Source organism: Lithobates pipiens, unplaced genomic scaffold (assembly GCF_037356315.1).
Source record: "Lithobates pipiens isolate NorthernLeopardFrog02 unplaced genomic scaffold, aLitPip1_a1.2 Scaffold_16, whole genome shotgun sequence".
Classification (NCBI taxonomy): Eukaryota; Metazoa; Chordata; class Amphibia; order Anura; family Ranidae; genus Lithobates; species Lithobates pipiens.
The window spans coordinates 624654283-624666975 of record NW_027507748.1 but is presented as its reverse complement, the minus strand read 5'-3'; the positions used below and the strand labels follow the sequence as shown (position 1 = coordinate 624666975).

Genomic DNA, 12693 nt, shown 5'->3' with positions numbered 1-12693 from the left:
TGCCGCCGCCATCTTGGGTATGGGAATCAGGAAGTGGAGCCTTTCGGCTTCATTTGCCGGTTCCCTACTGCGCATGCGCGAGTCCCGCTGCGCAATGAGGATGGACCCGCTGCCTCTGGGATCTGTGTGTTTCCCAGCAGGCAGCGGGGGACTTTCGGAAAGGGGCGTAATCTACGCCCCTTTCCGCAGAGAGCTATCCCGGAAGTGGGTGCAGATACCTGTACTGCACAGGTATCTGCACCCCCCTCCCCCATGAAAGGTGCCAATTGTGGCGCCGGAGGGGGGGAGGGTTCCGATGAGCAGAAGGTCCACTTTAGGGTGGACCTCCGCTTTAAAGAAATAAATTTATTTTTTAAATGAAAGCCTTTTTTGTCCTTAAATTATATATGTATTACTTTGTTATCTTAAGTAATGAAATAAACAGGCCCATTGCAGAAATAAAAAAACTGCCCTGGTCCATAGGCTAATGGCTGACAAAGCTTTTCTAGAACACAATGGGGGTTATTTACTAAAGGCAAATCCACTTTGCACTACAAGTGCGCTGAAAGTGACCTTGGAAGTAAAGTCGCTGTAGATCTGAGGGGGACATGCAAGGAAAATAAAAAACAGCATTTTAGCTTGCACATGATTGGATGATAAAATCAGCAGAGCTTCCACCCATTTCAGATCTACCCCTTAGATTTAAAGCGACTGCACTTCCAAGTGCACTTGTACTGCAAAGTGGAGTTGCCTTTAGTAAATAATCCCCAATTAATTAATTTAAGAAACAGCACATTAGTAGTTGGATGGTTTTCTGTCAATGAAGCTTTGGACTGAACTGTGCAGTAAGATATGCAAAAGAAGCCTAACGCTCCACCTGCTTTCTTAAAAAATAATCGGAAATATTTTATATTAACCATAATAAAAAAACACAGTTTATTTTTTTGTCCCCGACTATATTAACTGCTTTCTGACCAGCCCCCACAGTTTTACTGCGGCAGAATGGCACAGGTGGGCGAAGCGTCGCCATGTTGCATCACTTCGCCCCGTGGCCACTAGGGGCGCGCGTGTGCTGCCAGAGGCGCACGCGCTTATCGCCCCCGAAGCTGATGTGAGTGCCCAGCGGGCAAAATTATTAAACACACAGATCCCAGTTCTCTGAGGGGAGAAGAGACAGAGCGTCTGATCGTCTGTTCATCATCTGTCATCTCCCCTAGTGAGTCCCCACCCCTCTTCAGTTAGAACACACATGAGGGAACACAATTAACCCCTTGATTGCCCCCTAGTATTAACCCCTTCCCTGCCAGTGCCATTTTTACAGTAATCAATGCATTTTTATAGCACTGATCGCTGTATAAATGCCAATGGTCCCAAAAATTTGTCAAAAGTGTCCGATGTGTCCACCATAATGTCGCAGTCTGGATAAAAATCGCAGAGAGCCGCCATTACTAGTTAAAAAAATAAAATAATAAGAAAAAGGCTATAACTCTATCCCCCTATTTTGCAGATGCTATATCTTTTGCGCAAACCAATCAATATATGCTTATTGTGTTTTTTTGTTTTTTTTTAACAAAAATATGTAGAAGAATATATATTGGCCTAAACTGAGAAACAATGTACTTAAAAAAAAAAATGGGGATATTTAGCAAAAAGTCCAAAATATAGTGTTTTTTTCAAAATTGTCGCTCTTTTTTTGTTTATAGCACAGAAAAAAAACGCAGAGATGATCAAATACCAGCAAAAGAAAGCTCTATTTGTGGGGAAAAAAGGACATCAATTTTGGTGCAGCGTTACACGCAATTGTCAGTTAAAGCGACGCAGTGCCGAATCGCAAAAAATGGCCTGGCCGTTCAGCAGCCAAATCTTCCGGGGCTTAAGCAGTTAAATAAAGAAATAAGCAATCCATGCCTATTTTGTGGATCTGCTGCTTTACTCTTCTGCCATGTCATTTTGCCGTGAAATGTTTTTGGTTGTATTGTAAACCTTGCTAATAAAAAAATTCAAAAGAAAAAAAAGAAATCTATACATTCTTTGTAAGAACAGGATTTCCCTTTGTTCATTTGAGTACTGTACTCTGTGCATGTACTTTAAAATCTTCTCAAATCTTCTCAAACCATTGAATTGACTTAGAAGCAGAATCTGTATCTCTGTGCAATTAGCAGACCCAATGAAGTTACAATTCCTAATCAGTAGCATTTTTGAAGCTGTAAACCCGATAATCGAATTAAAATAGTAATACCTTATTATTACTATTTTATTTCGTAACTAATATGAAAACACTTTTATATATTAACTGGTATAGAAAAATTGTCTTTTTTTTATTGTTAAAGGTCCTTTCATTTGCAAGGCAGCAGCTGGTTGGGACATAAATAATCAATCATTGATTAGTTTACGTGTATTTATAACATTTCCATGGTTTAGTCGTCTCCCATAACACAAAATACAACATACAGTACATAGCTAAACAAACAGCATTCCAGAGTAAAGAGTGGCATTTTTTGAACTGCGTGAGCACTTTGATCAAATGGAAAATAGTACTAATTATTATTATAACGAGAACCAGTTTAAAAGGTCAGGCATTTGACAAGGTAGCAAGACGCCAGGTGACCTCCAACCCCAGATTTTCTGAAGAGTCATGAACAACCTAATGAAAACAGAACTAAAGTCAAAACCTTTTTCATTTTGGATAAAGTAAGGGAGGGCTATGCCCCCTGTCAGGCTTTTTGTCATCCATGTCCCATCAGGGAGATTTCCCAGCACTTCCTGGCCAATAGCCAAATCTAGAATGAAAGGAAATCCTTCCAAAGTGAGGGAATCTCTGGTTGTCACCAGGGTCACCAGAACGAGTGTCCCCAATTCTCCTCAATTACTGTTCTAGTGACAGACAAAAATTTGGGATTTTCTTTCACTTTCGATGATAATTGTAAATAGGACAATTAGAGAGGGTGAATCTACCTGGCAGGACGCAGACAGCGATAAAAAACAGACAGGTGTTCTAATCCATTTCCACTCCATTCGAATCGAAAAAAAAGTGTTGATTAAGTTATAAGTTAGACTAAGCAAAATAAAAGACAAATATAAATTGATAACAAATAATTTTGTTTAATTTAACCACCTCGCGCCCGCCCTATAGCCGAATGACGGCCGTAGAGCAAGCGCGTTCGTCCGGCAGGCCGTCCCTGGACGTCCTAATGTTTACTTCCGCAATGCACGCCGCCGCGGGCGTGCATCGCGGAAGTTCTGTGTTTGCTGTGTCCCCCGGGGACAGGCAAACACAGATCGCTGTAAACGGCCAATCACAGCGGCCGTTTACAGCGTGATCGGCGTGTCCAATGGGAGATGATCTCATATGTAAACATATGAGATCATCTCTCAGCGCCGCTCTCCCTCCTCACACAGACAGTGTGAGAGGGGAGAGATGAACGGCTGCAGCGGCAGCCGTTCTGCCTTGAGTTGATAAAAAAAAAAGTAAAAAAAAAGTGCCATCCTCCCCCAGCAGTGCCATCCTCCCCCAGCAGTGCCATCCGCCCCAGTGCCATCTGCCCCAGTGCCATCCACCCCAGTGCCATCCACCCCAGTGCTACCTGCCCCCAGTGCCATCCACCCCAGTGCTACCTGCCCCCAGTGCTACCTGCCCCCAGTGCCACCTGTTGTCAGTGCCATTTGTCCCCAGTGCCATCTGTCATCAGTGCCACGTATAAGTGCCATCTGTCATCAGTGCCACATGTCATCAGTGCCACATAGTGCCATCTGTCATCAGTGCCACGTATTAGTGCCATCTGTCATCAGTGCCATGTATCAGTGCCATTTGTCATCAGTGCCACCTGTCAGTGTCACGGGCCATCTGTTGTCAGTGTCACGTGTCATCAATGCCACTTATCAGTGCCATCTGTCATCAGTGTCACGCGTCATCGGTGCCATGTATTAGTGCCATCTGTCATCGGTGGCACGTATTAGTGCCACGTATTAGTGCCATCTGTCATCAGTGTCATGTATTAGTGACACGTGTCTTCAGTGCCACGTATAAGTGCCACGTGTCATCAGTGCCACATATTAGTGCCATCTGTCACCAGTGCCACGTGTCATCAGTGCCACATATAAGTGTCATCATTGCCACGTATCAGTGCCATCTGTCATCAGTGTCACGTGTCATTGTCCTGGTGCTTCAAAAGTGTAATAAATAGTCAACAAGTTAGATGTGTAATTTATGTTCCTAGAACACATGATGGCGCTACCTGCATGTTGGGCCTCTCTATGTGGCCAGGCTGTGAAAAAGTCCCACACATGTGAGAGAAATTTTGTGGAGAAAAAACATTTTTTAAATCTTAATTTTGCAAAGAATTGTGGGAAAAAAATGACAACATCAAAAAGCTCACTATGCCTCTTACTAAATACCTTGGAATGTCTACTTTCCAAAAAGGGGTCATTTGGGGGGTATTTGTACTTTCCTGACTTGTTCGGGTCTCAAGAAGCGAGATAGGCCACCAGTACATCAGATGTGATCAATTTTGTGCGATTCGCACCACAGCTTGTAGACTCTCTAACTTTCACAAAGACCAAATAATATCCACTAATTTGGGTTATTTTTACCAAAGATATGTAGCAGTATAAATTGTGGCCAAAATTTATGAAGAAAAATTAATAATTTGCATAATTCTGTCACAGAAACAAAGAAATATGCGTTTTTTTTCAAAATTTTCGGTCTTTTTTCATTTATAGCGCAAAAAATAAAAACCCCAGCAGTGATCAAATACCACCAAAAGAAAGCTCTATTTGTGGGAAAAAAAGGACAAAAGATTCATTTGGGTACAGTATTGCATGACTGAGTAATTGTCATTCAAAATGTGAGAGCACCGAAAGCTGAAAATTGGTCTGGGCAGGAAGGGTGTATAAGTGCCCAGTAAGCAAGTGGTTAAAAAGAAATGACTTACATTTATTCTGCATGCAGTAATTCCCCATGCAAAATTGCAGGGAAACGTTCCTTGGATTGGCTGATATTCTGGCTGTGGAGGGAATCCATTTTTCTTAATCAGCTGCTTATAAAACAAGGCAGAGGATTTAGGTAGCAGCTTTTTGTTATGACTTCTAAAGTCCACATAGAACAATCCACGTCGAATCATGTACCCTCTATGCCACTCAAATCCATCCATTAGAGCCCAGGCTGTGTAGCCAATGACATTCACTCCATCTGTCCTGATGGCTGAAAAATAATAAAGGAAGAAAATACCATCTTAATTTCAACAATCAAGTTTTCTCTTAATAGTAATAAATACTGACATTTTATTTTTTAAGACGCACATTTAGTGTAAAAAAAATGTAATAATACACCTATAACATACATTGAATTACAGTTTTTTTCACGTGAAAAATGTTTTTGATTTTTTAAATATTTTTAGATGAAATAGCTTTGGTCTGGATTCCCCGCTCACCATTCTAGCCTATTAGTGCTTCCCCAGAAGTGGTTCACCAAGAGGAGACTGCCTCTATTTACATCGGTACATGGGTACGCAAGTAATGAGTGCTTCTGGTCAACAGAGTGCATTAGAAGGTTGGAGGTGTAAGACTGGAAACCCCATTCCAAGCTCACAATTGGATACCACTTTTTTCTCTACGAGTGGAGAGCTTTATTAAACACCTGTATATAATCCAACCCCATTTCAGATTTTAGCAATTTGTAACCAGAGCAAGATGCCATCTTGAAGGAATTGCACCAACAGCTTCAACTCTTAGAACTACGGGGTTAATTTACTAAAGGCAACTAGACTGTGACTGTCACTTTGCAAAGTGGAGTTGCAGTCTGCAAGTGCAATTGCCCCAGAGCTTAATAAATGAGCCAAAGCTTTACTTTGCAAAGAATATATATCCAATCACATACAAGGAAAATTAAAAAAAATGAATTTTTGCTTGCACATGATTGGATGATGTAAGTCAGCAGAGCTCCAGATCCTTTACTAAGCTCTGGAGCAACTGCTCTTGCAGCGTGCGTGCAACCGCACTTTGAAAAGTGCACAGTCTTTTTGCTTTAAGTAAATCAACCCTATTGTGTTATATTCATTATAGCATAGAGTGGGGTTGATTTACTAAAGGCAAATAGACAATGGGGTTGATTTACTAAAACCGGAGAGTGCAAACTCTGGTGCAGCTGTGCATAGAAACCAATCAGCTTTAAGGTTTTTTTTTCAAAGTTTCATCGAACAAGCTGAATTTAGAAGCTGATTGGCTACCATGCACAGCTGCACCAGAGTTTGCACTCTCCAGTTTTAGTAAATCAACCCCTGTGCACTTTACATGTCCAGTTGCAACCCGCGAGGGCATTTAATTCAGAGCTTAGCAAATGAGGTGAGACTTCACTTTGCAAAGAATAACCAATCACATGCAAGGAAACAGCATTTTTGGATGTTGGCAGCCAGAAGAGCTTCCCCCCATTTACTAAGCTCTGGAGAAAATGGCCAAGTGCACAGTCTATTTGCCTTTGGTAAATCAACCCCAATATATTCAGACAAATATTTCTATTTAACTTGGTTCTATAAAAGTTATCTGCCAGTATGGTTGCCACCTTTTCTTCAGGCCAAACCCGAACTCTTTGGCGGCCTGTGACACCTTTGGGTGCCCCAAGGAGAGTAGTAACGTGGCATGCATAGCAAAATGTAGGTGTGGCCAAATTGAACTTGCTGACATCATCACCCTGCCCCCTCCCCCCAGAGTAATGCGGAACCTGCCCCTAGACAGCCACCCACAGCTCCTGGATGGCAACAGATTTGTGTGCGACTGGCTTGGTTACTTGGGGAGTCATCGCTCGGTCTGAATAATGTGTCTGGATTTCAGTCCACCTGAAACCTTGACACATGATTCAAAACCCGGATTGTCCAGGTGAATCTCGGACAGGTGGCAACCCTACCTGCCAGACATGGAAGCTTGTCAAAGTGTATAGATAAACATACATTTTTTTGTTTTGTCTGGATAGCAAAGGAAAGGGTTAAACCCCCTACAAGGTTATTTTTTTGGTCATCTGTGTCCCACTGGAGATGTTTCCTTTCACTTCCTGTCTTGGAGACATAACAAGACATCTCCCTCTCCCTACTGGAGAGGAGCCATTTTCCTGCTTGCAAACTTCTGCATTCTTTTTTTAACTTGAGTCCATGTGAGTGCCAATCTTTTACCTTTAATAAACATCTTGTATGTAAGCTTACTACACCATGACAGGACTTTAGTTCTTATCTTGGGATATATGTCTTTGGGAGACTACTTGTGACCGTTTCTGCTTGGAAGAGATTTAGCCAAGCCTGCCAATTAACCTCCCTGGCGGTATGATTCATTCTGGTTTTAGGTGCTGAAAGCGGTACAATTATTTTGCATGCATATTTGCCGTTTTATATTGTAGTCCTGTAATTCTTAGGAATATCTCACTTAAATCTGTTCAAACCAGCAGTCTAGCAGACATCCCGGGTATGATAAAGTTTATAATATAATAAAGAATAATAAAAATTATTCAATAATGTAATCAAATCCTAAAACACTGAAAAAGGGAGACTTTCTGGTTGCTATGGACAATCTCCAAATTTCAGGCAGAAAAAACAGTATTTATAATATAAAAGAGCATGCAGGGCACTGCACAGACCACTAGGGACAAATGGTGTGTGTAATTTTTTAACCACTTCCCACCCGGCCAATGCATATATACGGCCGGGTGGGAGCCGTCTACTCCTGATAGGACGTTCAGGAACGTCATTCAGGAGTAGCGGGATTGCGCGCGCGCGTGCCCGCGCAGCGGCGCGATCCCGATGTGCTCGTGTCACCCGGACACGGCACATCTCAGATCGGCAGGAGGGCTCTGTGATTGGCCCTCCTGATCACATGACGGCCGTGTCCAATCACGGCCGTCATGTGATGTAAACAAACAGCCGGTTGCTAGGCAATCGGCTCTCCTCTCCTCACACGGAAGTCACCGCTGAGGAGAGGAGAGCAGAACGCTGCAGTCGGCTGATGATCAGTGAGTATGGGCTGCTTTTTACAGCTTTTTACTCACTGATCATCAGTGTAGTGTAAACACACAACACACCACACAGTACAAACACAGTCCCCACATATGTCCCCAAAACACACATGTCCCCAAAACATACATGTCCCCAAATAATAAAAACACATGTCCCTAATAATAAAAACATGTCCCCCACATATGTCCCACTAAAATCACATGTCCCAATGATTATCTGCACACATATGTACGTGATCACCTGCACACATATGTACATGATCATTTGCGTACATATGTCCGTGATCACACAAACCAATTATTATACACTTAACGGAATTTTTTTTACCAAAAACATGTAGCAGAATACATTTTGGCTTAAATTTATGACAAAATTTGATTTTATTGGATTTCTTTTCAAATAGAAAAAAGAAAATATTGTTTTTTTTCCAAATTTCCGCTTTTTTTGCGCTTATATCGCAAAAAAAAAAAAACGGAGTCGTGAATAAATACCACCAAAATAAAGCTCTATTTGTGCGAACAAAATGATAACAATTTCATTTGGGTACAGTGTAGCATGACCGCGCAATTGTCACTGAAAGCGCTAGAGCGCTGAAAGCTGAAAATTGGGCTGGGAAGGAAGGGGGTGAAAGTGCCCTGTATTGTACTGGTTAATATAGTACTGTAATCTGTAAGATTACAGTACTGTGTGTGTTTTGTGTGTTTTTACTTTTTTGAATTTGGCGCCGATCTCCCCTCCCGTGTGCCGTAACGTCACAGGGAACGGAACGGAGCTCGGCGGCATTCGGGCACTGTGTGAATCGAGCAGAGGTCAGCTCGATCACACAGCGCGGAGGACATCACTGGATCCAGGGGACAAGGTAAGTAACTCTCCCTGTGTCCTCCCTGCATCCAGCGTTGCGATCCCGAGTCTGGCTCTGGGTTACCGCTTATGTTAGTAAAATCCCAACCTGAGCCAGACTCGGGATTACCGCCAGGGAGGTTAATGAACTTGACTGTTTGTGAGCCATACTTGAAACCTTTGTTTGCGTGTTTTGACCTCCTGTAATAGGGATCAATTTTATCTGGTAAGAGGTTGTGTGTGCTACTGCAGGAGGTGGGTCACATTTTGATCTTATCGATCACTGCATGTGGATAAGGAATGAACTTTATACTCACATTGGTGTAATTTTACTTAGTAGAGCTACACTTTTTCATTTTTTTTCAAATTTGAATGACAGTTGTACAGTGCCTTGAAAAAGTATTCATACCCGTTGAAATTTTCCACATTTTGTCATGTTACAACCAAAAACGTGGCACAAGTGAAAGGAAAATGATAAATAATTTTCAAAATTGTTTGCAAATAAATATCTGAAAAGTGTGGGAGCACTCTGATACCCCTAACTAAAATCTAGTGGAACCAATCGCCTTCAGAAGTCACCTACTTAGTAGAGTTCACCTGTGTGTAGTTTAATGTCAGTATAAATACAGCTGTTCTGTGAAGGTTTGTTAGAGAACCTTAGGCAGGCCATACATGGGTCGAATTTCGAAATAATTTTCTTTTGAAAATCTCCCTCATCAATAGCGACTTAAAAATCCTTACCAAACTCCTTGCAAATCGTCTAGTTTACTTCATTAACCGATATGTTCATAAGGATCAAGTGGGGTTCATCCCAGGCAGACAGGGCCCTGATCAGATCAGAAGAGCCATAGACATAGTCTCCATCCTAAAGACAAACTGGCCAAATCAGGCATGCTTTTATCACTGGACCTTCAAAAGGCCTTCGATTCGGTCTCCTGGCCATACATCTTTACAATCCTTGAACGTTGGGGCTTTGGCGACAAATTTATGGGCCTGTTCTGAGTTCTTTATTCAAATCCTAAAGCCTATATTAGGCTTCAAGGCCACTACTCCAAACCAATACATATAGCCAAAGGCACCAGACAAGGCTTTATCTCCGCTAATCTTTGCAATAGCAATTGAGACACTAGCCATCTCCATTCACCGGGACCCCAACATACAAGGCATCAATTTGGCTCTCAGGTTCACAAATGTGGCCTGTTTGCAGACGACAAACACTAATGCCTAGTCATGGATTCCTATCTTGGGGAAAAAGACATATGGTCATTTCCGTCCCTCTCCTTACATTCACACCTAGGGGTCGGTGGTTAAGTTCCTCCTCTCGGGCACAGCTAGACATGTGCATTTCATTTCGTTCCGAATCAAAATTCGGATGAATTTTCATTATTCGGACATTCGGATGCATCCGAATTACAATGCTAACGAATTCAAACGAAATTCGAATCAAATTCGAAAAATGACATTTTGCGACACGACTTTGGGGTCATGTATCTCAGGGCCACTTATAGCTAGAAACCCCAAATTTGGTATGGTGACCAAGTTGTGGATTGTCCACTTGCCACGTCACCTGCCACCAAGCGACCCCAGATATGGGCAATATGAAAGTACTTTTCTGCAGCAGAGAATGACATTTTGCGACCCGAATTTGGGGCCACATATCTCGGGGTCACTTATAGCTAGAAACACCAAATTTGGTATGCAAACACAATAGACTAGCACTACAACATATCCAAATTTGGGGTTTCTAGTACCAAGTGACCCCGAGTTACGGGGCCCCAAAGTCGGGTCGCAAAATGTCATTCTCTGCTGCAGAAAAGTGCTTGACATTTTGTGACCCGACTTTGGGGCCCCATAACTCGGGGTCACTATGTTGTAGTGCTAGTTCTGCTGTGTTTGCATACTAGACATGTGCATTTCGTTTCGTTCCGAATCAAAATTCGGACGAATTTTCATTATTCAGACATTCGGATGCATCCGAATTACCGAATTACAATGCTAACGAATTCAAATGAAATTCGAATCAAATTAGAAAAATTAAATTTTTCGACCCGAATTTGGGGCCACGTATCTCGGGGCCACTTGCAACTAGAAACCCCAAATTTAGTATGCAAACACAGTAGAACTAGCACTACAAACTCTCCAAATTTGGAGTTTCTAGCTCCAAGTGCCCCGAGTTACGAGGCCCCAAAGTCGGGTCGCAAAATGTCAAGCATTTTTCTGCAGCAGAGAATGACATTTTGTGACCCGACTTTGGGGCCAGGTATCTCGGGGTCACTTATAGCTAGAAACCGCAAATTTGGTATGCGAACACAATAGAACTAGCACTACAGCATCTCCAAATTTGGGGTTTCTAGCACCAAGTGACCCCGAGATACATGGACCTAAATTCGGGTTGCAAAATATTTTTGAATCCGGTTGAAATAGTTTCCAATGCAGTTGAAATAATTTCGAATCATGTTGAAATCATTTCGAATGCAGTAGAAATATTTTCGAATTTGGTTGAAATATTTTCGAAATGATTTCAACATGATTCGAAATTATTTCAACTGCATTGGAATCTATTTCAACTGGATTCGAAAATATTTTGCGACCCAACGTTAGGGCCATGTATCTTGGGGTCACTTGGTGCTAGAAACCCCAAATTTGGAGATGTTGTAGTGCTAGGTCTACTGTGCTTGCATACCTAATTTGGGGTTTCTAGCTATAAGTGGCCCCGAGATACATGGCCCCAAAGTCAGGTCGCAAAATTCTCATCTGCAGAAATGTACTTGGCATATTGCCCATATCTGGGGTCACTTGGTGGCAGGTGACGTGGCAAGTGGAAAATCCACAACTTGGCCATGTGGCACTCATGGCCAGCCACGTGGCACTCGTGGCAGGTCATGCGGCACTCGTGGCAGGTCACGTGGCACTCGTGGCCGACCATGTGGCACTCGTGGCAGGTCACGTGGCACTTGTGGCAGGTGTTGTGGCAAGTGGACATTACACAACTTGTGGCAGGTGACGTGGCAAGTGGACAATACACAACTTGTGGTAGGTGATGTGACAAGTGGACAAATACAATACACAACTTGTGGCAAGTGGACAATGACACATCAAACCCCAAATTTGGAGATGTTGTAGTGCTAGTTCTATTGTGTTTGTATACCAAATTTGGTGTTTCTAGCTATAAGTGACCCCGAGATACGTGGCCCCAAAGTCGAGTCACAAAATGTCATTCTCTGCTGCAGAAAAATGCTTGACATTTTGCGACCCGACTTTGGGGCCCCGTAACTCGCGGTCACTTAGAGCTAGAAACCCCAAATTTGGAGATGTTGTAGTGCAGAATAGAATATAGATACTATCTATTTCATTTTTAATTTCTTTTGCAGATTACTATTTGTTACTATTAGACTATTAGCATCTATTTCATTTTTTGCAGATCTCCTGCAGACTATTGGTATCTATTTTGTTTTCAACATGATTTCAACATGATTCGAAATTATTTCAACTGCATTGGAAATTATTTCAACCGGATTCGAAAATATTTTGCAACCCGACTTTAGGGCCATGTATCTCGGGGTCACTTGGTGCTAGAAACCCCAAATTTGGAGATGTTGTAGTGTTGTGTTTGCATACCAAAATTGGGGTTTCTAGCTCTAAGTGACCCCGAGTTACGGGGCCCCAAAGTCGGGTCTCAAAATGTCAAGCACTTTTCTGCAGCAGAGAATGACATTTTGTGACCCGACTTTGGGGCCACGTATCTCGGGGTCACTTATAGCTAGAAACCCCAAATTAGGTATGCAAACACAGTAGACCTAGCACTACATCTCCAAATTTGGGGTTTCTATCACCAAGTGACCCCGAGATACATGGCCCTAAATTTGGGTCACAAAATATT

At 42.4% G+C, this 12693-nt stretch overlaps 1 protein-coding gene across 1 annotated transcript in view; it reads right to left on the bottom strand.

The window, feature by feature from the left end:
- KL (klotho) overlaps nt 1-12693 on the bottom strand; it is a 146166-nt gene that overhangs the window by 11136 nt on the left and 122337 nt on the right. Inside the window, exon 3 of the mRNA XM_077484115.1 lies at nt 4911-5179. Within this exon, the coding sequence (XP_077340241.1) occupies nt 4911-5179 (269 nt within the window). The remainder of the gene's footprint in view (nt 1-4910; nt 5180-12693) is intronic.